This window comes from Nerophis ophidion, linkage group LG03 (assembly GCF_033978795.1).
Source record: "Nerophis ophidion isolate RoL-2023_Sa linkage group LG03, RoL_Noph_v1.0, whole genome shotgun sequence".
In the NCBI taxonomy this organism is placed as follows: Eukaryota; Metazoa; Chordata; class Actinopteri; order Syngnathiformes; family Syngnathidae; genus Nerophis; species Nerophis ophidion.
Genome location: NC_084613.1, coordinates 5,007,313 through 5,031,825, shown reverse-complemented (window position 1 = coordinate 5,031,825; position 24,513 = coordinate 5,007,313). Strand labels below are relative to the sequence as shown.

Below are 24,513 nucleotides of genomic sequence, written 5' to 3'. Positions count from 1 at the left end.
TAGGGAGGTGTTTAGGGCACGTCCAGCCGGTAGGAGGCCACGGGGAAGACCCAGGACACGTTGGGAAGACTATGTCTCCCGGCTGGCCTGGGAACGCCTCGGGATCCCCCGGGAAGAGCTAGACGAAGTGGCTGGAGAGAGGGAAGTCTGGGCTTCCCTGCTTAGGCTGTTGCCCCCGCGACCCGACCTCGGATAAGCGGAAGATGATGGATGGATGGATGGATGGATGGATGGAGTTGACTTGAAACTGTTTAATGTTGCACTTTTTATGTGTAGAAGAAAGGTTTTGTCATTTTATTTAATCAAAGCAACAACTTGAGGCAGTTTAATGTGGATTAACGTGGGCAGAATTATTATAGTGTTCCCAATGTTAAAAGGATAAAGCCATCGTTTACAAATTTGGTAAACAACCAAAAAATTTATATTTTATTGTTTTCTTACTGTACCGAAAAAGAACCGAACCGTGACCTCTAAACCGAGGTACGTACCAAACCGACATTTTTTAAACACAAAAGTACAAATCAAGGCCCGGACGCGGGGTCACCGGGGCTCCCCGTTGGAGCCAGGCCCTGAGGTGGGGCACGATGGCGAGTGCTGTCCCCATGGGGCCCGGCCGGTGTCAGCCTGAAGAGGCCACGTGGGTCCCCCCTCCAATGTGCTCACCACTCATGGGATGGGCCATAGAAGTTGGCCGCGATGTGAACTGGGCGGCAGCCGAAGGCAGGGCACTTGGCGGTCCGATCCTCGTATACATAAGCTAGCTCTTGGGACGTGGAACGTCACCTCGCTGGGGGGAAGGAGCTTGAGCTGGTGCGCGAGATGGAGAAGTTCCGGATAGATAAAGTTGGACTCACTTCGACGCCCAGCAAGGGCTCTGGAACCAGTTCTCTCGAGAGGGGCTGGACTCTCTTCCACTCTTGCGTTGCCGGGAGTAAGAGGCAACGGGCTGGGGTGGGAATTCTTGTTGTCCCCCGGCTCGAAGCCTGCACGTTGGAGTTCAACCCAGTAGACGAGAGGGTAGTTTCCCTCCGCCCTTCTGGTGGGGGGGACGGTTCCTGAGTGTTGTTTGTGCTTACGCACCAAACAGCAGCTCAGAGTACCCACTCTTTTTGGATTCCTTTGAGGGAGTACTGGAGAGTGCTCCCTCAGGTGATTACCTTTTTCTGCTGGGGGACTTCCCGCTCATGTTGGGAACGACAGTGAAAGCTGGAGGGGCGTGATTGGGAAGAATACCCGCCCGGATCTGAACCTAAGTGGTGCTTTATTATTGGACTTTTGTGCTTGTCACGGATTGTCTATAACAAACACCATGTTCAAACATAAGGGTGTCCCATATATACACTTAGCACCAGGACACCCTAGGTCGCAGTTCAATGATGGACTTTGTAGTCATCGGATTTGTGGCCTCATGTTTTGGACACTCGGGTGAAGAGAGGGGCGGAGCTTTCTATTGATCACCACCTGGTGGTGAGCTGGCTGCGATGGTGGGGGAGGATGCCGGACAGACCTGGCAGGCCCAAACGCATTGTGAGGGTCTGCTGGGAACGTCTGGCAGAGTCTCCTGTCAGAGAAAGTTTCAATTCCCACCTCCGGAAGAACTTTGAACAGGTAACGAGGGAGGTGCTGGACATTGAGTCCGGGTGGACCATGTTCCGCACCTCTATTGTCGAGGCGGCTGATTGGAGCTGTGGATGCAAGGTTGTTGGTGCCTCTCGTGGCGGTAATCCTAGAACCCGCTGGTGGGTAAGGGATGCCGTCAATCTGAAGAAGCAGTCCTATCGGATCCTTTTGGCTCGTGGGACCCCAGAGGCCTGTGATGAGGGGGCGACTTGTGTAGGGAGTACTCCGCCTTCCGCCTGATTGTAGCTGAGATGGGCACCGACGCCCCCTGCGACCCCAAAGGGGAATAAGCGATAGGAAATGGATGGATGGATGGACCCCAGAGGCAGCGGCCAGGTACCGACAGGCCAAGCGAAGTGCGGCTTCAGCGGTCACGGTGGTAAAAATTCGGACATGGGAGGAGTTTGGGAAAGCTATGGAAAACGACTTCCGGACGGGATCGGAGCGATTCTGGACCACCATCCGCCGCCTCAGGAGGAGGAAGCAGTGCACTGTCAACACCGTGTATGGTGAGGATGGTGTTCTGTTGATCTCTACTGCGGCTGTTGTAGATAGGTGGAGGGATTACTTCGAAAACTTCCTCAATCCCACCAACATGTGTTCCTACGGGGAATCAGTGCCCAAGGAATCTGTGGTGGACTCTCCTATTTCTGGGGCTGAGGTTGCCGAGGTAGTTAAAAAGCTCCTCGGTGGCAAAGCCCCGGGGGTGGATGAGATCCGCCCGGAGTTTCTTAAGGCTCTGGATGCTGTGAGGCTGTCTTGCTTGACATGACTCTGGAACATCGCGTGGACAACGGGGCCAGCACCTCTGGATTGGCAGACCAGGATGGTGGTTCCTCTCTTTAAGAAGGGGAACCGGAGGGTGTGTTCCAGCTATTGTGGGCTCACACTCCTCAGCCTTCCGGGTAATATTTATTCAGGTCAACTGGAGAGGAGGCTATGCCGGATAGTCGAACCTTGGATCCAGAAGGAACAGTGTGGTTTTTGTCCTGGTTGTGGAACGGTAGACCAGCTCTATACTCTCTGCAGGGTCCTTGAGGATGCATGGGACTTTGCCCAACCAGTCTACATGTGCATTGTGGACTTGGAGAAGGCATTTGACCGTGTCTCCCGGGAAGTCCTGTGGGGAGTGCTCAGAGAGTATGGGGTACTGGACTGTCTGATTGTGGCGGTTCGCACTTTGTACGATCAGTGTCAGAACTTGGTCCGCATTGCCGACAGTAAGACGGACCAGTTTCCAGTGACGGTTGGACTCCGCCAAGACCGCCCTTTGTCAACGATTCTGTTCATAACTTTTATGGACAGAATTTCTAGGCGCAGTCAAAGCGTTAAAGGAATCTGGTTTGGTGGCTGCAGGATTAGGCCTCTCCTTTTTGCAGATGATGTGGTCTTGATGGCTTCATTTGGCCAGGATCTTCAGCTCTCATTGGATCGGTTTGCAGCCGATCAAAGGTCCGTAATATCATCGCTTTCGTGCAGTGATTTCTCCAGATTCTCTGAACCTTTTGATGATTTTACGGACCGTAGATGGTAAAATCCTTAAATTCCTTGCAATAGCTCGTTGAGAAATGTTGTTCTAAAACTGTTCGACTATTTGCTTACAAAGTGGTGACCCTTGCCCCATCCTTGTTTGTGAATTACTTAGCAATTCATGGAAGCTGCTTTTATACCCAATCATGGCACCCACCTGTTTCAAAATTAGCCTGCTCACCTGTGGGATGTTCCAAAATAAGTGTTTGATGAGCATTTCTCAACTTTATCAGTATTTATTGCCACCTTTCCCAACTTCTTTGTCACATGTTGCTGGCATCAAATTCCAAAGTTAATGATTGTTTGCAAAAAAAAATAAAAAACTAACAGTTTGAACATCAAATATGTTGTTTTTGTAGCATATTCAACTGAATATGGGTTGAAAAGGATTTGCAAATCATTGTATTCTGTTTATATTTACATCTAACACAATTTTCCAACTCATATGGAAACGGGGTTTGTATTTGTCATGTGCAGCCAGTTTGGATTATGAAATTCTGGAAGGTCTGCAGTAATACATCATTGGTATTTTTTATATTCAGTTGGTGAGTGAAGCTCATTTTAAATAGTTTCCATTTCTTCTGTGATTTTTGATTGCATGTTTTCTTTTCCAAGTGCTTAGAAGTATTTGCCTGATGGAATATACTAGTTCATGTTTCTGACCACCTTGCTCTCACACATTTTCATTTCAGATAAGCGTTTCTCATTTATCCAGCAAATTGGGAATACCTTGCGTGGTTTGTTTATTTTGATTTAATCGTCTACGCGTGTGTTTGTTTTAGTACGAGACCCAATCATGTTCTTCTACTATTTAAAAATGATGTCCTAAAGCAGTGCAACATTCTATAAATGGTGCCTCAGTCCGCACAGATCTTGATTTATCGCTGATAAAGTTGATAACTTCCCAAAATGGTGCATGTGGGAGCAATTAAGAGTGAAATTTGTACCTTTGTCCTCTGGCCTGATATGTGGCTTTTTGTCGGGGCTGGGAACCTCTGGTTTGAGAGCTGCAAAGGAATCATGAGCAGAGGTTGTTCTGACAGCAGAATAAAGACAAGCACATTGGCAGAGATCAAAGCCCAACAATTCCCAGCACTAACAAGAAAGGTTGTGTTGTGCCAACAATGACCCACTACAACATGAAGAAATATTAAAAATGAGGAAGCTAACAGGAAGGTACACTCACACTAAAATAGTCATTATTAATACAATAATAATAAATAATAATAAATAATAATAATAATAAATAATAATAAATAATGTGTATTAATACAACATTATTAATATTGCTACTAAGGATAATTTGATCAAAAATTCCCTAAAACAGCCCACTACCTATAATATAGGTTTTTTAAACATAAGATCATTGTCTCCCAAAACGTTGTTAGTTAATGATATCATCAGAGACAACAATCTTAACTTCATCGGTCTCAGCGAAACCTGGCTTAAACCAAACAACTTTTTTGCGCTAAATGAGGCATGTCCTCCTAACTTTACACATGCGCATATTGCCCGTCCCCTTAAAAGGGGTGGGGGGGTCGCACTAATATACAACGAAAACTTTAACCTTAGTCCTAACATAAATAATAAATATAAATCGTTTGAGGTGCTTACTATGAGGGCTGTCACACCGCTGCCTCTACAACTGGCTCTCTCCCGGTTGCAGTTAGTCCAGAACGAGGCAGCAGGACTTTTAACAGGGGCCCGAAAACGCCAGCATATAACCCCAATTCTTCAGAGTTTGCACTGGCTCCCTGATCATTTTAGAATTGAATTTAAAACATTGCTGTTTGTTTTTAAATCTTTACATGGACTGGCACCTCAATATATCTCGGACCTCATCCAAATTTACGTTCCTGCACGCGCTCTGAGGTCCGAAAGCCAGCTCCAGCTCTTGGTGCCCAAGACCAGACTTAAGACCAGGGGAGACAGGGCCTTCTCTGTGGTCGGCCCTAAGCTCTGGAACACTCTGCCGCTCCATGTTCAAACTGCTTCCACAGTGGAGTGTTTTAAGTCTCGTCTTAAGACCCACTTTTATTCTTTGGCTTTTAACACTACGTGAGTTGTGTGGTCCTCTGTCCTCTGTTGTCCTCTGTGTTTTTTTATACACTTTGATTTCTATTTTACTGTTTTAATTGATTTTACCCTTTAAAATATTTTTTAATCATATTTGTTTTTGTATTGTTTTTATTGGTTTTATTTTTATTCATTTTTTGTTTTATTCAGTCATTGGTGGAGCATAATATTGTTTTTAACATGGCTGTGCAGCACTTTGGAAACGTTATTGTTGTTTAAATGTGCTATATTAATAAAGTGGATTGGATTGGATTGGCTGTTATCTACCGCTCCCCAGGGCCCTATTCGGACTTTATCAATGAATTCTCAGAGTTTGTTGCTGATCTAGTGACGCACGCCGATAACATAATCATAATGGGGGACTTCAATATCCATATGAATACCACATCGGACCCACCGTGCGTAGCGCTCCAGACTATAATTGATAGCTGTGGTCTTACACAAATAATAAATGAACCCACGCATTGCAACGGTAATACGATAGACCTAGTGCTTGTCATGGGGTATCACCGTTTCCAAAGTTACGATACTCCCGTATACTAAAGTATTGTCCGATCATTACCTTATAAAATTTGAGGTTCAGACGCATGTTCGTCAAACTAATAATAATAATAACTTCTATAGCAGCCGCAACATTAATACGGCCATAACGACAACTCTTGCTGACCTACTGCTCTCGGTAATGGCACCATTCCCAAAGTATGTGGACTCTATTGATAACCTCACTAACAACTTTAACGACGCCCTGCGCGAAACCATTGATAAAATAGCACAGCTAAAGTTAAAAAAGGCTCCAAAAAAGCGTACCCCGTTCTCATCGTCATCATTGTCACCGACGTCCCACTGGGTGTGAGTTTTTCTTGCCCTTATGTGGGCCTACCGAGGATGTCGTAGTGGTTTGTGTTGTGGTTTGTGCAGCCCTTTGAGACACTAGTGATTCAGGGCTATATAAGTAAACATTGATTGATTGATTGATTATGCACCATGCTCAGGGAAGGTACACTTACACTAAAATACTCATTATGCACCATGCTCAGGGAAGGTACACTTATATTAAAATACTCATTATGCACCATGCTCAGGGAAGGTACACTTACACTAAAATACTCATTAGGCACAATGCTCAGGGAAGGTACACTTATATTAAAATACTCATTATGCACCATGCTCAGGGAAGGTACACTTACACTAAAATACTCATTAGGCACAATGCTCAGGGAAGGTACACTCAAACTAAAATACTCATTATGCACCATGCTCAGGGAAGGTACACTCACACTAAAATACTCATCATGCACCATGCTCAGGGAAGGTACACTTACACTAAAATACTCATTAGGCACAATGCTCAGGGAAGGTACACTTATATTAAAATACTCATCATGCACCATGCTCAGGGAAGGTACACTTACACTAAAATACTCATTAGGCACAATGCTCAGGGAAGGTACACTCAAACTAAAATACTCATTATGCACCATGCTCAGGGAAGGTACACTCACACTAAAATACTCATTATGCACCATGCTCAGGGAAGGTACACTCACACTAAAATACTCATTATGCACCATGCTCAGGGAAGGTACACTCACACTAAAATACTCATTATGCACCATGCTCAGGGAAGGTACACTTCCTTGACCGCAGCTGCCTTCAAAGGCATGAACTTGGGCTCAGGGCACAATACAGATACTGTTGAATGGCCCCACCCTAGTTTTTGAACTTGCACAGTTGTTTAATCCAAAACTACAAAATCTTCTGTTAGTTAAGAGTATAAATAATTGTATATGTCAACAGAAAATATTAAGTATGCACAAATGGAGGACAGCTACGTCAACAAACTACCATAAGATCCAAAATTGTTGATCATCATTACACGTTGGCCTTATGTCTGGATCCCAAAGGTCTTATTTGGTTTTGTTGACCATGACTATGTGTTACAGTTTCCACTGTGACATAGGATCACATTTGGTTTTGTTGACCATGTCTATTTGTTACAGTTTCCTCTGTGACATAGGATCAGATTTGGTTTTGTTGACCATGTCTGTGTTACAGCCAGTTTCTACTGTGACATAGGATTAGATTTGGTTTTGTTGACCATGTCCATGTGTTACAGCCAGTTTCCACTGTGACAGGATCAGATTTGGTTTTGTTGACCATGTCTCTGTGGTAGAGCCAGTTTCCACTGTGACATGGGATCAAATTTGGTTTTGTTGACCATGTCTCTGTGGTACAGCCAGTTTCCACTGTGACATAGGTTCAGATTTGGTTTTGTTGACCATGTCTATGTGTTACAGCCAGTTTCCACTGTGACATAGGATCAGATCTGGTTTTGTTGACCATGTCTATGTGTTACAGATAGTTTCCACTGTGACATAGGATCAGATTTGGTTTTGTTGACCATGTCTATGTGTTACAGATAGTTTCCACTGTGACATAGGATCAGATTTGGTTTTGTTGACCATGTCTATGTGTTACAGTCAGTTTCCACTGTGAAATAGGATCAAATTTGGTTTTGTTGACCATGTCTCTGTGGTACAGCCAGTTTCCACTGTGACAGGTTCAGATTTGGTTTTGTTGACCATGTCTATGTGTTACAGCCAGTTTCTACTGTGACATAGGTTCATATTTGGTTTTGTTGACCATGTCTGTGTTGCAGTTTCTACTGTGACATAGGATCAGATTTGGTTTTGTTGACCATGTCTATGTGTAACAGATAGTTTCTACTGTGACATAGGATCAGATTTGGTTTTGTTGACCATGTCTCTGTGGTAGAGCCAGTTTCCACTGTGACATAGGATAAGATTTGGTTTTGTTGACCATGTCAATGTGTTGCAGTTTCTACTGTGACATAGGATTAGATTTGGTTTTGTTGACCATGTCAATGTGTTGCAGTTTCTACTGTGACATAGGATCAAATTTGGTTTTGTTGACCATGTCTATGTGGTACAGCCAGTTTCTACTGTGACATAGGTTCGGATTTGGTTTTGTTGACCATGTCTATGTGTAACAGTTTCTACTGTGACATAGGATCAGATTTGGTTTTGTTGACCATGTCTCTGTGGTACAGCCAGTTTCCGGTGTGACAGGATCAGATTTGGTTTTGTTGACCATGTCTCTGTGGTAGAGCCAGTTTCCACTGTGACATGGGATCAAATTTGGTTTTGTTGACCATGTCTATGTGTAACAGTTTCTACTGTGACATAGGATCAGATTTGGTTAATGAACAATATGTAGTGTTAATTACTATTGTTTTGTTTTTTATTATGTTTTACTTCTGTTACTGTATGTAAAAACCTGCACTGCAACTATGTCACTATGGGACAAAAGACTATCTACGATGGAGCAAAGTCCAAGATCAAACTAGTTTGCAACGATCACTTGGTTAAATGTTTGTCTTATATGTTTTTAAAATACTTTACTTCTTTAGTATTTCCCATTGAAGTATTATCTTGATATTACTTGTATTTTAACTTTGAACAAACGGAAACTAGAAAGTCAGAGTCAATGCTACTTTGTCAGGAAAAGTACTTCTATGTCTCCCTTCTTATTTTGTACACAAATATGTGAGAGTAATACAGGACAAAAATCAAGTATGGCGATGATTGAGTAATGGTTAAAGGGGAACATTATAACATTATCACAATTTCAAAAGGGTTAAAAACAATAAAAATCAGTTCCTAGTGGCTTGTTTTATTTTTCGAAGTTTTTTTCAAAATTTTACCCATCCCGGAATATCCCTAAAAAAAAGTTTTAAAGTTCTTGATTTTCGCTATTTGCGTTGCGACTATCCATTTCCCTGTGACGTCATACAGGGCTGCCAATACAAACAACATGGCGGTTACCACCGCAAGATATAGCGACATTAGCTCGGATTCAGACTCGGATTTCAGCGGCTTAAGCGATTCAACAGATTACGCATGTATTGTAACAGATGGTCGGAGTATGGAGGCAGATAGCGAAAACGAAATTGAAGAAGAAATTGAAGCGAATAACTTTTGACGCTATTCGGCCATAGCTTGGGTGTACCTAATGAAGTGGCCCATAGCATGGCTGCCGTATTAGCATCGCCGGTAAAAATGTGCGGACCAAACGATCAGGACTTTCGCATCTTGTGACACTGGAGCAACTTAAATCCGTCGATTGGTAAGTGTTTGTTTCGCATTAAATGTGGGTATATAGTTTCAAATGTAAATACAGCTAGCGTAAATAGCATGTTAGCATCGATTAGCGTAGCATGTTAGCATCAATTAGCTGGCAGTCATGCCGCGACCAAATATGTCTGATTAGCACATAAGTTAACAACATCAACAAAACTCACCTTTGTGATTTCGTTGACTTAATCGTTGCAAATGCATCTGCAGGTTATCCATACATCTCTGTGCCATGTCTGTCTTAGCATCGCCCGTCAAATGTGGAGACACTCTGGTACATTCAATGGGGGTCTGGCGGTAGATTTCTTGCCAGTGGTGCAACTTGAATCCCTCCCTGTTAGTGTTGTTACACCCTCCGACAACACACCGACGAGGCATGATGTCTCCACAGTTCCAAAAAGTAGTCGAAAAAACGGAAAATAACAGAGCTGAGACCCGGTGTTTGTAATGTGAAAATGAAAATGGCGGGTGTGTTACCTCGCTGACGTCACGTACTGACGTCATCGCTAAAAGACCGATAAACAGAAAGGCGTTTAATTCGCCAAAATTCACCCATTTAGAGTTCGGAAATCGGTTAAAAAAATACATGGTCTTTTTTCTGCAACATCAAGGTATATATTGACGCTTACATAGGTCTGCTGATAATGTTCCCCTTTAAATAGATATGCAGGTGCTACACTTTTCTCTGTTTACGTGGACGCGGGACACAAAGTTGAATTATGAAATGCAACCTTACCCGAGCAAAAAACATCCCTGATTTATCTGGGATGGTCTTAAATCCAATGTCCTTCCCCCAGACATTTACTAACAAGTTGTAGACCGCCAGGTTTTTCAATCTGTCCTCTAGTGTAGAATGAAGTCGGAGCACAAGATGGTTCAATATGTCTGGGAACTCCACCGACAGATAATCCTGGACATCACTCCACAGATCTGTTTTTAATAACATACAGGGATCTATTCCATTGCATTGTTGGATTTGTTGCTGCTATCTGCTTTTTGCAGGAAGATCCTGGCCCCTTGCGTGCTTAGATAGTTTGCAGGCTTAGTTGACCAAGAAGTCACATGTCAGAATACAAGCAATTAAGAGTTCATTATATTTTCTAACTAACTAAAAGGTAAGTTGTGTCGAATAATCAAAATGTTTACATTTAAAAATGTTGCTGATTATCATCCACAATCGCTGAGTGAAACAAGAACACACGTCAACCAGTTCTAGAAAATTGTAGGTCATTGGTATTCATCTATTCCGCCCAAGAAGCACTGGAAACACAATGAATAAAAAGTCAACAACCCTCATTTACATGCCGTAACACAACATTTTTATTGTCAAGAACTACTTTTCTTGTGACATTCTGTATTGCTCACATTGCTCCTTTGACCACAAACTACTAGCTAGCCCGAGCTGCTAATAACTTTGCTGAATGAAAATAATAATTAGCTTGAGCTGCTTCTGTATTGCCTTGTTGAGATAGGAAAAGTTCATGCATATCACCTGTATAATAGTGGCATGGACCAGTCGTTTGGACTTAATGATCCCCTTTTTACACCAGAGGATTTTCTAGTCTGTCCCCCCTCTAAGATACCAAGTGGCCACAGATCATTTCTGGAAAGGTAGCAGTCTAAGTTCAGTGCTAGCTGACCCAAGTTTTGCTGCAGAGTCTGTCCCCCCTCTCAGATACCAGGATATCACAGATCATTTCTGTAACGGTAGCAGTCTAAGTTCAGTGCTAGCTGACTCAAGTTTTGCTGCACGGTCTGTCCCCCCTCTAAGATACCAGGTGGCCATATATCATTTCTGGAAAGGTAGCAGTCTAAGTTCAGTGCTAGCTGACCCAAGTTTTGCTACAGAGTCCGTCCCACCTCTAAGATACCAGGTGGCCACAGATCATTTCTGGAAAGGTAGCAGTCTAAGTTGAGTGCTAGCTGACCCAAGTTTTGCTACAGAGTCTGTCCCCCCTCTAAGATACCAGGTGGCCACAGATCATTTCTGGAAAGGTAGCAGTCTAAGTTCTGTGCTAGCGAACCCAAGTTTTTCTGCAGAGTCTGTCCCCCCTCTAAGATACCAGGTGGCCAGAGGTAATTTCTGGAAAGGTAGCAGTCTAAGTTCAGTGCTAGCTGACCCAAGTTTTGCTACAGAGTCCGTCCCACCTCTAAGATACCAGGTGGCCACAGATCATTTTTGGAACGGTAGCAGTCTAAGTTCAGTGCTAGCTGACCCAAGTTTTGCTACAGAGTCTGTCCCCCCTCTAAGATACCAGGTGGCCACAGATCATTTCTGGAAAGGTAGCAGTCTAAGTTGAGTGCTAGCTGACCCAAGTTTTGCTACAGAGTCTGTCCCCCCTCTAAGATACCAGGTGGCCACAGATCATTTCTGGAACGTTAGCAGTCTAAAGTTCAGTGCTAGCTGACCCAAGTTTTTCTGCAGTCTGTCCCCCCTCTAAGATACCAGGTGGCCAGAGATCATTTCTGGAAAGGTAGCAGTCTAAGTTCAGTGCTAGCTGACCCAAGTTTTGCTACAGAGTCCGTCCCACCTCTAAGATACCAGGTGGCCACAGATCATTTTTGGAACGGTAGCAGTCTAAGTTCAGTGCTAGCTGACCCAAGTTTTGCTGCACGGTCTGTCCCCCCTCTAAGATACCAGGTGGCCATATATCATTTCTGGAAAGGTAGCAGTCTAAGTTCAGTCCTAGCTGACCCAAGTTTTGCTGCAAAGTCTGTCCCCCCTCTAAGATACCAGGTGGCCACAGATCATTTCTGGAAAGGTAGCAGTCTAAGTTCAGTGCTAGCTGACCCAAGTTTTGCTGCAAAGTCTGTCCCCCCTCTAAGATACCAGGTGGCCACAGATCATTTCTGGAAAGGTAGCAGTCTAAGTTCAGTGCTAGCTGACCCAAGTTTTGCTGCAAAGTCTGTCCCCCCTCTAAGATACCAGGTGGCCACAGATCATTTCTGGAAAGGTAGCAGTCTAAGTTCAGTGCTAGCTGACCCAAGTTTTGCTACAGAGTCTGTCCCGCCTCTAAGATACCAGGTGGCCACAGATCATTTCTGGAAAGGTAGCAGTCTAAGTTCAGTGCTAGCTGACCCAAGTTTTGCTACAGAGTCTGTCCCGCCTCTAAGATACCAGGTGGCCAGAGATAATTTTTGGAACGTTAGCAGTCTAAGTTCAGTGCTAGCTGACCCAAGTTTTGCTACAGAGTCTGTCCCGCCTCTAAGATACCAGGTGGCCAGAGATAATTTTTGGAACGTTAGCAGTCTAAGTTCAGTGCTAGCTGACCCAAGTTTTGCTGCAAAGTCTGTCCCCCCTCTAAGATATCAGGTGGCCACAGATCATTTCTGGAAAGGTAGCAGTCTAAGTTCAGTGCTAGCTGACCCAAGTTTTGCTGCAGAGTCTGTCCCCCCTCTAAGATACCAGGTGGCCACAGATCATTTCTGGAACGTTAGCAGTCTAAGTTCAGTGCTAGCTGACCCAAGTTTTGCTGCAGAGTCTGTCCCACCTCTAAGATACCAGGTGGCCACAGATCATTTCTGGAACGTTAGCAGTCTAAGTTAAGTGCTAGCTGACCCAAGTTTTGCTGCAGAGTCTGTCCCCCCTCTAAGATACCAGGTGGCCACAGATCATTTCTGGAAAGGTAGCAGTTTAAGTTCAGTGCTACCGGACCCAAGTTTTGCTGCAGAGTCTGTCCCCCCTCTAAGATACCAGGTGGCCACAGATCATTTCCGGAAAGGTAGCAGGCTCGGTTCAGTGCTAGCTGACCCAAGTTTTGCTGCAGAGGGGGACTGAGCCCACAAGAAGATCCCCTGTTGGTGCATCAATAAAACAATTCAATGAAGACTAAACCCACTCCACATCACTCAAGGCTGTAGACAGTGAACCCTCCACCCTTACTCAAGGTTTATTCATTTTCCCTAATTTGTGTCTTTTGAGTTTTTCCTTGCCCGGATGTTGTGAGTTTGTGAAGCATTTTAAAAGACTTGTGATTATGTACCATTGTTAGCCACCCCTTGCTAGTCATTTTTCACAAAGTAGAATGCAGAGAAAAAGGGAATGTGAGGTTGTTTTGTCTCATGTAGAGATTGTGAGTGATGGGCAAAAAAGCTCCAATGTGCAGTTCTTGGTCCCTTCTCTAAGTCCACAATACAAACATCCTTACCTATGGTTTTTGAAGGTGGAGGTGGCTTCTTCGGTTTCTGAAAGGAAACAAGAGGAAGTGAAGATTAGGTGTCTAAAAGAGTTGTCAAACTCATTAGGAGACAAAGTCTTTTCATAAATATTGAAACATGTAGAGGAACACCAAAGTAGATTGAGGACTCTACAGTTCCATCATTTCACACCTGAGAATACAATACAATACAATACAAAAAGTTCTATTTTGCTTTCATCTGACCACATGATATTCTCCCAATCCTCTGCTGTATCATCCATGTATCCATTTTGGTATAAACTCAACTCGTCGTGTTTGGAGGAAGAAGAATACTGAGTTGCATCCCAAGAACACCATACCTACTGTGAAGCATGGGGGTGGAAACATCATGCTTTGGGGCTGTTTTTCTGCTAAGGGGACAGGACGATTGATCCGTGTTAAGGAAAGAATGAATGGGGCCATGTATCGTGAGATTTTGAACCAAAACCTCCTTTGAATGGTTGACCAAATACTTATTTTTCACCATAATTTACAAATAAATTCTTTAAAATTCCTACAATGTGAATTCCTGGATTTTTTTTCCACATTCTGTCTCTCACAGTTGAAGTGAACCTATGATGAAAATTACAGACCTCTGTCATCATTTTAAGTGGGAGAAGAATACTGAGTTACATCCCAAGAACACCATACCTACTGTGAAGCATGGGGGTGGAAACATCATGCTTTGGGGCTGTTTTTTCTGCTAAGGGGACAGGACGATTGATCCGTGTTAAGGAAAGAATGAATGGGGCCATGTATCATGAGATTTTGAACCAAAACCTCCTTTGAATGGTTGACCAAATACTTATTTTTCACCATAATTTACAAATAAATTCTTTAAAATTCCTACAATGTGAATTCCTGGATTTTTTTTCCACATTCTGTCTCTCACAGTTGAAGTGAACCTATGATGAAAATTACAGACCTCTGTCATCATTTTAAGTGGGAGAAGAATACTGAGTTACATCCCAAGAACACCATACCTACTGTGAAGCATGGGGGTGGAAACATCATGCTTTGGGGCTGTTTTTTCTGCTAAGGGGACAGGACGATTGATCCGTGTTAAGGAAAGAACGAATGGGGCCATGTATCGTGAGATTTTGAACCAAAACCTCCTTTGAATGGTTGACCAAATACTTATTTTCCACCATCATTTACAAATAAATTATTTAAAATTCCTAGATGTTTTTCCACATTCTGTCTCTCACAGTTGAAGTGTACCTATGATGAAAATGACAGACCTCTTTCATCCTTTGAAGTGGGAGAACTTGCACAATCGCTGGTTGACTAAATACTTTTTTGCCCCACTGTATAAACCGTATTTCCTTGAATTGCCGCCGGGTCCAACTCGTGACACTTCCCCTGTCATCATTTTCAAAACGGAGGAGGTTGATACCAATACCGGTCATTTGAAATCGCATAAAGGGAAGAAGATTAAGAGCTATTCAGTAGGATTTAAGGTCCAAGCTATTGAACAAGAACAGTAAGCAGCTATGTTTTATTAATATACCTGTGGAGAGGTGGAGCCAACGGTCCATGATGGCGGTGAAGAGACGGCGAACGAGCGGAGGGGAGGAGCGGAATCGCAACCTGGACTGAGATTTTATTGAAAAATAAACCAAGTCAAACTGCTCAAGCCATGTCCTTCCTTGGTGGTCCTGGGAACCCACAAGACAACGGCTTGAGACCGTTGCCATGACTTGATTAACGTGGACCCCGACTTAAACAAGTTAGAAAACTTATTGGGGTGTTACTATTTAGTGGTCAATTGTACGGAATATGTACTGTACTGTGCAATCTACTAATAAAAGTATCAAACCGTCACTATACGGTAGCTGCGTGTGTCAAATATGAGTCATTAAATGACTCCCGCCTCCTGGTGGTAGAGGGCGCTAGTGATCCTTCTTTTTTATTTATTTTTTTTTAATTATATTTATATAGCGCTTTTCTCTAGTGACTCCAAGCGCTTTACATAGTGAAACCCAATATCTAAGTTACATTTAAACCACTGTGGGTGGCACTGGGAGCAGGTGGGTCAAGTGCCTTGCCCAAGGACACAACGGCAGTGACTAGGATGGTACAAGCGGGAATCGAACCTGCAACCCTCAAGTTGCTGGCACGGCCGCTCTACCAACCGGTTGCGAGCTCTTGCGACTACTTGGCTGCGAAAGTGACAATGAGTCACGTGATATGTGCTGGGACGGATATGACGGACCTTCTGATAGCAGTTTTCTAAACTGGACTTTCAATCGAAGCAGGAGGTAATAAAGGAAGATCTCCATCGAGACTTTTAAATCTGAAGAAAGATAAGGAAGACTTCTATAAACAAGTTATCGATGATTTTGATCAGAAGGAGCTGGCATGGACTTCAGTTATAAGTCAAGGTAAGACCATAATGTTTTTTTTATTAAATGTGCTTTTTATGATGGTGTCCTTACATCACACTTTGATTTTTACTGCATGCCTTTGGTAAGTGCGAGAGTGAGAAGAGGTTTCAAAATAATTAGCGCATGCTTACTTTTACCGCATGCCTTTGGTAAGTGCAGGAGTGAGAAGATGTTTTAAATTAATTAGAGCCCCGGCGGCAATTCAAAACGACAACACGGATGACAGGGAGAAGACAGTTGAAGTGGAGGCACGTAAATAAAAGTGGCTTGAAGATGGTGTGTACAACATTATCTATGACCACTACATGTTATGTAGACCTCAAGGAAGTGTGTGGAATATACATACTATGAAACTTTTTAATACTGTCTATGTACACATGAAACTTGAACCTTTCCAAAAAGTTACTAATGTGAAGTAACAAAAATTTGAAAAGAAATTCAAAAGACTTTGAAATAAGATTTAAATTTGATTCTACAGATTTTCTAGATTTGCCAGAATATTTTTTCCGAATTTTAACAATAAATTGGAAGAAATATTTCACAAATATTTCTTGTCGAAAAATCAGAAGCGAAAATTAAAATAAAATGTATTTATTATTCTATACAAAAAAATAAAATAATAAAATACTTGAACATTGATTTAAATTGTCAGGAAAGAAGAGGAAGGAATTTAAAAGGTAAAAAAGATATATGTGTTTAAAAATCCTAAAATAATTTTTAAGGTTGTATTTTTTCTCTAAAATTCTTTCTGAAAGTTTTGTGAAGCAAAATTAAAAAAAAAAAGAATTTATTTAAACAAGTAAAGACCAATGTTTTTAAATATTTTCTCATATTTTCAAATTCTATTTGAGTTTTGTCTCTCTTTGAATTAAAAATGTCCAGCAAAGCGAGACCAGCTTGCTAGTAAATAAATACAATTTAAAAAATAGAGGCGGCTCACTGGTAAGTGCTGCTATTTGAGCTATTTTTAGAACAGGCCAGCGGGCGACTCATCTGGTCCTTACGGGCGACCTGGTGCCCGCGGGCCCCGTGTTGGTGACCCCTGCTTTAGTACACGACAAAAAGACTTGACGCTGCAAAGCAAAGTCTAGGTTGGGCTGACTGAGGCCAAAGTACTAGAAGTGTTCTTGGACATAACCGCAGATTTGACTGGGGCGGTTTAGTTCGGTTGGTGGAGCGGCCGTGCCAGCAACTTGAGGGTTGCAGGTTCGATCCCCCGCTTCCGCCATCCTAGTCACTGCCGTTGTGTCCTTGGGCAAGACACTTTACCCACCTGCTCCCAGTGCCACCCACACTGGTCTGAATTTAACTTAGATATTGGGTTTCACTATGTAAAGTGCTTTGAGTCACTAGAGAAAAAGCGCTATATAAATAAAGTTCACTTCACTCTTGTGGTAAAGGTCTCGTCACAACCGGTCACATTACCCCCCCGACTTATTCAGACTTTTTCGCGTGTTTCCTTTTCCTTTGTGTAGAACTACGTTCAATTTTCGTAAGTCATCATGCTAACATTAGCGTTGTAGCATTTTAAGCTAGTATTTTGGCTAATTTGCATCATTTAAACATAAAAATTGTGTTTTTTTTACACTTGGTGCCATCTTTGAAGTCTGCAAAATTTTCTTATGCTATCGCTAATGTTTTGTTTTTTTACTAGCATTTTAGCTCATTTCATTCGTATAAACCTACAAATCATGACTTTTGATACTACTAAGGTTAGCATGCTGATGTTTTACGATAGCTGTTGGGGCGGTTTAGCTCGGTTGGTAGAGCGGCCGTGCCAGCAACTTGAGGGTTGCAGGTTCGATCCCCGCTTCCGCCATCCTAGTCACTGCCGTTGTGTCCTTGGGCAAGACACTTTACCCACCTGCTCCCAGTGCCACCCACACTGCTTTAAATGTAACTTAGATATTGGGTTTCACTATGTGAAGCGCTTTGAGTCACTAGAGAAAAGCGCTATATAAATAAAGTTCACTTCACTCTGGTCGTAAAGGTCTCGTCACAACCGGTCACATTACCCCCCCCGACTTATTCGGACTTTTTCGCGTTTTTCCTTTTCCTTTGTGTAGAACTACGTTCAATTTTCGTAAGTCATCATGCTAACATTAGCGTTGTAGCGTTTTAAGCTAGTATTTTGGCTAATTTGCATCATTTAAACATAAAAATTTTGGTTTTTTTTACACTTGGTGCCATCTTTGAAGTCTGCAAAATGTTCTTATGCTATCGCTATTGTTGTGTATTTCTACTAGCATTTTAGCTCATTTCATTCGTATAAACCTACAAATCATGACTTTTGATACTACTAAGGTTAGCATGCTGATGTTTTACGATAGCTGTTGGGGCGGTTTAGCTCGGTTGGTAGAGCGGCCGTGCCAGCAACTTGAGGGTTGCAGGTTCGATCCCCGCTTCCGCCATCCTAGTCACTGCCGTTGTGTCCTTGGGCAAGACCTGCTCCCAGTGCCACCCACACTGGTTTGAATGTAACTTAGATATTGGGTTTTACTATGTAAAGCGCTTTGAGTCACTGGAGAAAAAGCGCTATATAAATATAATTCACTTAATTTCACTGTGCTGATCCCGCGTTCGTCCATGCACAAATCATACTGGCAGAAATCAATGAAAAAAACATTTGGTTGCGGAAAAAGGAGGTGAAAGAACTGCTGAAGACTAGCACAGTTTAAGAAAAGGTATAGAGAAGGTTTGGAGACAAATGCAAGTCCTGTTGCTTCTATCTCTCACATTCCTGCCATGTGCAAAGCTTTCTTTGTCAAGAAAAAACAACACGTCCAATTGAAACATCTCACGTAAATAACCACTTTGGGGCTCAGAGCATGTATGCTGGCATCCACTTAAGTGGGCACTTTTTAGTAATAAGTTACTTCAATAGAGATTGAAATAAAATGCACTAAAAGAAGGAGGGATGGACGAGAGGCAATCAGGAATCTTTACAATTCTAACCAAATGCTGATGTTGGCTAGTTTGTGTAGGAGTTGCTCTTTTAAGGAGGGCAGTCCAAAACTAGTTTAAACCTATAGTAATAGTTTCTGATTGTATTGGCTTGCATGTCAAATCTCTGATTTAAGATCTCTGATACAAGTTACAGCGTATTCATTTATGCACAGCCAGGTCCCCATAAGACATTGATACAACCTTGATTTGACATACATGTCCTTTAAAGGGGAACATTATCAGCAGACCTATGTAAGCGTCAATAGACCATGTATTTTTTTAACCGATTTCCCCGCTCTAAATGGGTGAATTTTGGCGAATTAAACGCCTTTCTGTTTATCGGTCTTTTAGCGATGACCTCACCGAGGTAACACAGCCGCCATTTTCATTTTCACATTACAAACACCGGGTCTCAGCTCTGTTATTTTCAGTTTTTTAGACTATTTTTTGGAACCTTGGAGACATCATGCCTCGTCGGTGTGTTGTCGGAGGTTGTAACAACACTAACAGGGAGGGATTCAAGTTGCACCACTGGCACTATCTTCATAAATTATCATTGAAGTTATGAGGCTATCTACATAAATCTTCATTGAAGTTATGAGCCTACCTTCATAAATCTTCATTGAAGTTATGAGCCGATCTTCATAAATCTTCATTGAAGTTATGAGCCTATCTACATAAATCTTCATTGAAGTTATGAGCCTATCTACATAAATCTTCATTGAAGTTATGAGCCTATCTTCATAAATCTTCATTGAAGTTATGAGCCTATCTTCATAAATCTTCATTGAAGTTATGAGCCGATCTTCATAAATCTTCATTGAAGTTATGAGCCGATCTTCATAACTCTTCATTGAAGTTTTGAGCCGATCTTCATAACTCTTCATTGAAGTTTTTGAGCCTATCTACATAAATCTTCATTGAAGTTATGAGCCTATCTACATAAATCTTCATTGAAGTTATGAGCCTATCTTCATAAATCTTCATTGAAGTTATGAGCCTATCTTCATAAATCATCGAAGTTATGAGCCTATCTTCATAAATCGTCATCGAAGTTATGAGCCTACCTTCATAAATCGTCATCGAAGTTATGAGCCTACCTTCATAAATCGTCATCGAAGTTATGAGCCTATCTTCATAAATCTTCATCGAAGTTATGAGCCTATCTTCATAAATCTTCATCGAAGTTATGAGCCTATCTTCATAAATCTTCATCGAAGTTATGAGCCTATCTTCATAAATCTTCATCGAAGTTATGAGCCTATCTTCATAAATCTTCATTGAAGTTATGAGCCTATCTTCATAAATCATCGAGGTTATGAGCCTATCTTCATAAATCATCGAAGTTATGAGCCTATCTTCATAAATCATCGAAGTTATGAGCCTATCTTCATAAATCTTCATTTAAGTTACGAGCCTACCTTCATAAATAATCGAAGTTATGAGCCTATCTTCATAAATCTTCATTTAAGTTATGAGCCTACCTTCATAAATAATCGAAGTTATGAGCCTATCTTCATAAATCTTCATTGAAGTTATGAGCCTATCTTCATAAATCATTGTGCCCCCTAAAAACATGACCTCTCTAATCAACTTAAAGACAGTGTAAGTCAATTCCACATGTTTAATATTTCTCACAGCTACCTGAGTTCTTTTTGACTCATGATTCAAGTTTGTATGATTCGTGCTGACATTGGATTGTGTCGAGACCTGCATGGGCAAATATGCGATGCTCCGATTTGGGTATTGCATCAGAAGTGGAAGAGTTGAAATTTATATTGGGACACCTAGTGTATATTTCTGTTGTCCAATGAACAAAGCTGATCTAGTAGATGAGGAGCTGTCAGAAACTTACCTCCTCAGAGTCGTGCTTGAGTGAGGACTTACGTGACCCTCTCACCAGGTGAGCCTGAAACATAACAGTCCATTTAGTCTGATACCAAACACCAATCAACCTAAATGCCCTGCATATCCTTTGGAAAATGGATAATCTGGAGGAGGTTTTTATTTTGGCAAGCTTGTAAGCGCTTTGGTCCAAAACACATTTTGCTGATTGACAGAAGATTGAAGCAAATGTCCTAATTCTTGGAGTGGAAAAGCAGAGTCTTTTTTTACAGGATGTTGCTTATTTGATGTAGTGGAGTATTCTAACCTTCACAATTATATGAACAGTCCAGATTGGTCTGTGGGATCATTATTGAGAAAATATAAAAAAAGCAAAAAAAATAAACTTATTTGATTTAAGTAAATATTTTCATCCCCAGACCAAAGTGTCTTGCCCAGAGGTCAGATGCGGGGCGAGCATATACGCCTGAAAAGACATCACGTCTCAACCCTGTCATCCGCATTTCGCTCCAGAAAAGAGTCCACAATGAGTGTATTAAAGCACATTAAGAAAAGGAACATTGTTGTGTCAAGAAACTAAAACCACGAGCCGGTCAGGTTCGTGTCAACAACTAAACTTTTGGACGTCATGAAGCCAGCATGTCCATGGTGTTTAAATCAAAAACATACCCCGCTGGTGGCAATGAAATAGACTTTTGATTGACAATTTGTCTTGCTGGTCAGACCAGTTAATCAGCAGACCAAGGACAAGGCAACAAAGATCCAATTTACTGCTGGTCCTGAGACAATACTGTAGTTTTAACTGCTGGTCCTGAGACAATGACTGTAGTTTTAACTGCTGGTCCTGAGACAATGACTGTAGTTTTAACTGCTGGTCCTGAGACAATACTGTAGTTTTAACTGCTGGTCCTGAGACAATGACTGTAGTTTTAACTGCTGGTCCTGAGACAATACTGTAGTTTTAACTGCTGGTCCTGAGACAATGACTGTAGTTTTAACTGCTGGTCCTGAGACAATGACTGTAGTTTTAACTGCTGGTCCTGAGACAATACTGTAGTTTTAACTGCTGGTCCTGAGACAATACTGTAGTTTTAACTGCTGGTCCTGAGACAATGACTGTAGTTTTAACTGCTGGTCCTGAGACAATACTGTAGTTTTAACTGCTGGTCCTGAGAAAATGACTGTAGTTTTAACTGCTGGTCCTGAGACAGTGACTGTAGTTTTAACTGATGGTCCTGAGACAATGACTGTAGTTTTAACTGCTGGTCCTGAGACAGTGACTGTAGTTTTAACTGCTGGTCCTGAGACAATGACTGTAGTTTTAACTGCTGGTCCTGAGACAATACTGTAGTTTTAACTGATGGTCCTGAGACAATGACTGTAGTTTTAACTGCTGGTCCTGAGACAGTGACTGTAGTTTTAACTGCTGGTCCTGAGACAATGACTGTAGTTTTAACTGCTGGTCCTGAGACAATGACTGTAGTTTTAACTGCTGGTCCTGAGACAATACTGTAGTTTTAACTGCTGGTCCTGAGACAATGACTGTAGTTTTAACTGCTGGTCCTGAGACAATACTGTAGTTTTAACTGCTGGTCCTGAGACAATGACTGTAGTTTTAACTGCTGGTCCTGAGACAATGACTGTAGTTTTAACTGCTGGTCCTGAGACAATGACTGTAGTTTTAACTGCTGGTCCTGAGACAATGACTGTAGTTTTAACTGCTGGTCCTGAGACAATGACTGTAGTTTTAACTGCTGGTCCTGAGACAATGACTGTAGTTTTAACTACTGGTCCTGAGACAATACTGTAGTTTTAACTGCTGGTCCTGAGACAATGACTGTAGTTTTAACTGCTGGTCCTGACACAATGACTGTAGTTTTAACTGCTGGTCCTGAGACAATACTGTAGTTTTAACTGCTGGTCCTGACACAATGACTGTAGTTTTAACTGCTGGTCCTGAGACAATACTGTAGTTTTAACTACAGGTCCTGAGACAATGACTGTAGTTTTAACTGCTGGTCCTGAGACAATACTGTAGTTTTAACTGCTGGTCCTGAGACAATGACTGTAGTTTTAACTGCTGGTCCTGAGACAATGACTGTAGTTTTAACTGTCGGTCCTGAGACAATGACTGTAGTTTTAACTGCTGGTCCTCAGACAATGACTGTAGTTTTAACTGCTGGTCCTGAGACAATGACTGTAGTTTTAACTGCTGGTCCTGAGACAATGACTGTAGTTTTAACTGCTGGTCCTGAGACAATGACTGTAGTTTTAACTGCTGGTCCTGAGACAATGACTGTAGTTTTAACTGCTGGTCCTGAGACAATGACTGTAGTTTTAACTGCTGGTCCTGAGACAATGACTGTAGTTTTAACTGCTGGTCCTGAGACAATGACTGTAGTTTTAACTGCTGGTCCTGAGACAATACTGTAGTTTTAACTGCTGGTCCTGAGACAATACTGTAGTTTTAACTGCTGGTCCTGAGACAATGACTGTAGGTTTAACTGCTGGTCCTGAGACAATGACTGTAGTTTTAACTGCTGGTCCTGAGACAATACTGTAGTTTTAACTGCCGGTCCTGAGACAATGACTGTAGTTTTAACTGCCGGTCCTGAGACAATGACTGTAGTTTTAACTGCCGGTCCTGAGACAATGACTGTAGTTTTAACTGCCGGTCCTGAGACAATGACTGTAGTTTTAACTGCTGGTCCTGAGACAATGACTGTAGTTTTAACTGCTGGTCCTGAGACAATGACTGTAGTTTTAACTGCCGGTCCTGAGACAATGACTGTAGTTTTAACTGCCGGTCCTGAGACAATGACTGTAGTTTTAACTGCTGGTCCTGAGACAATGACTGTAGTTTTAACTGCTGGTCCTGAGACAATGACTGTAGTTTTAACTGCTGGTCCTGAGACAATACTGTAGTTTTAACTGCTGGTCCTGAGACAATGACTGTAGTTTTAACTGCTGGTCCTGAGACAATGACTGTAGTTTTAACTGCTGGTCCTGAGACAATGACTGTAGTTTTAACTGCTGGTCCTGAGACAATGACTGTAGTTTTAACTGCTGGTCCTGAGACAATGACTGTAGTTTTAACTGCTGGTCCTGAGACAATGACTGTAGTTTTAACTGCTGGTCCTGAGACAATGACTGTAGTTTTAACTGCTGGTCCTGAGACAATGACTGTAGTTTTAACTGCTGGTCCTGAGACAATGACTGTAGTTTTAACTGCTGGTCCTGAGACAATGACTGTAGTTTTAACTGCTGGTCCTGAGACAATACTGTAGTTTTAACTGCTGGTCCTGAGACAATACTGTAGTTTTAACTGCTGGTCCTGAGACAATGACTGTAGTTTTAACTACTGGTCCTGAGACAATGACTGTAGTTTTAACTGCTGGTCTTGAGACAATACTGTAGTTTTAACTGCTGGTCCTGAGACAATACTGTAGTTTTAACTGCTGGTCCTGAGACAATGACTGTAGTTTTAACTGCTGGTCCTGAGACAATGACTGTAGTTTTAACTGTCGGTCCTGAGACAATGACTGTAGTTTTAACTGCTGGTCCTGAGACAATGACTGTAGTTTTAACTGCTGGTCCTGAGACAATGACTGTAGTTTTAACTGCTGGTCCTGAGACAATGACTGTAGTTTTAACTGCTGGTCCTGAGACAATGACTGTAGTTTTAACTACTGGTCCTGAGACAATACTGTAGTTTTAACTGCTGGTCCTGAGACAATGACTGTAGTTTTAACTACAGGTCCTGAGACAATGACTGTA

At 42.1% G+C, this 24,513-nt stretch overlaps 1 protein-coding gene across 1 annotated transcript in view; it reads right to left on the bottom strand.

The window, feature by feature from the left end:
* The window catches only part of cd2ap (CD2-associated protein), a 189,629-nt gene that overhangs the window by 49,894 nt on the left and 115,222 nt on the right, over positions 1-24,513 (bottom strand). Inside the window, exons 10-12 of the mRNA XM_061894082.1 lie at positions 20,747-20,800; positions 13,529-13,565; positions 4,098-4,157 (exon numbers count right to left, since the gene is read on the bottom strand). Coding sequence (XP_061750066.1) covers positions 4,098-4,157; positions 13,529-13,565; positions 20,747-20,800 — 151 coding nt within the window. The remainder of the gene's footprint in view (positions 1-4,097; positions 4,158-13,528; positions 13,566-20,746; positions 20,801-24,513) is intronic.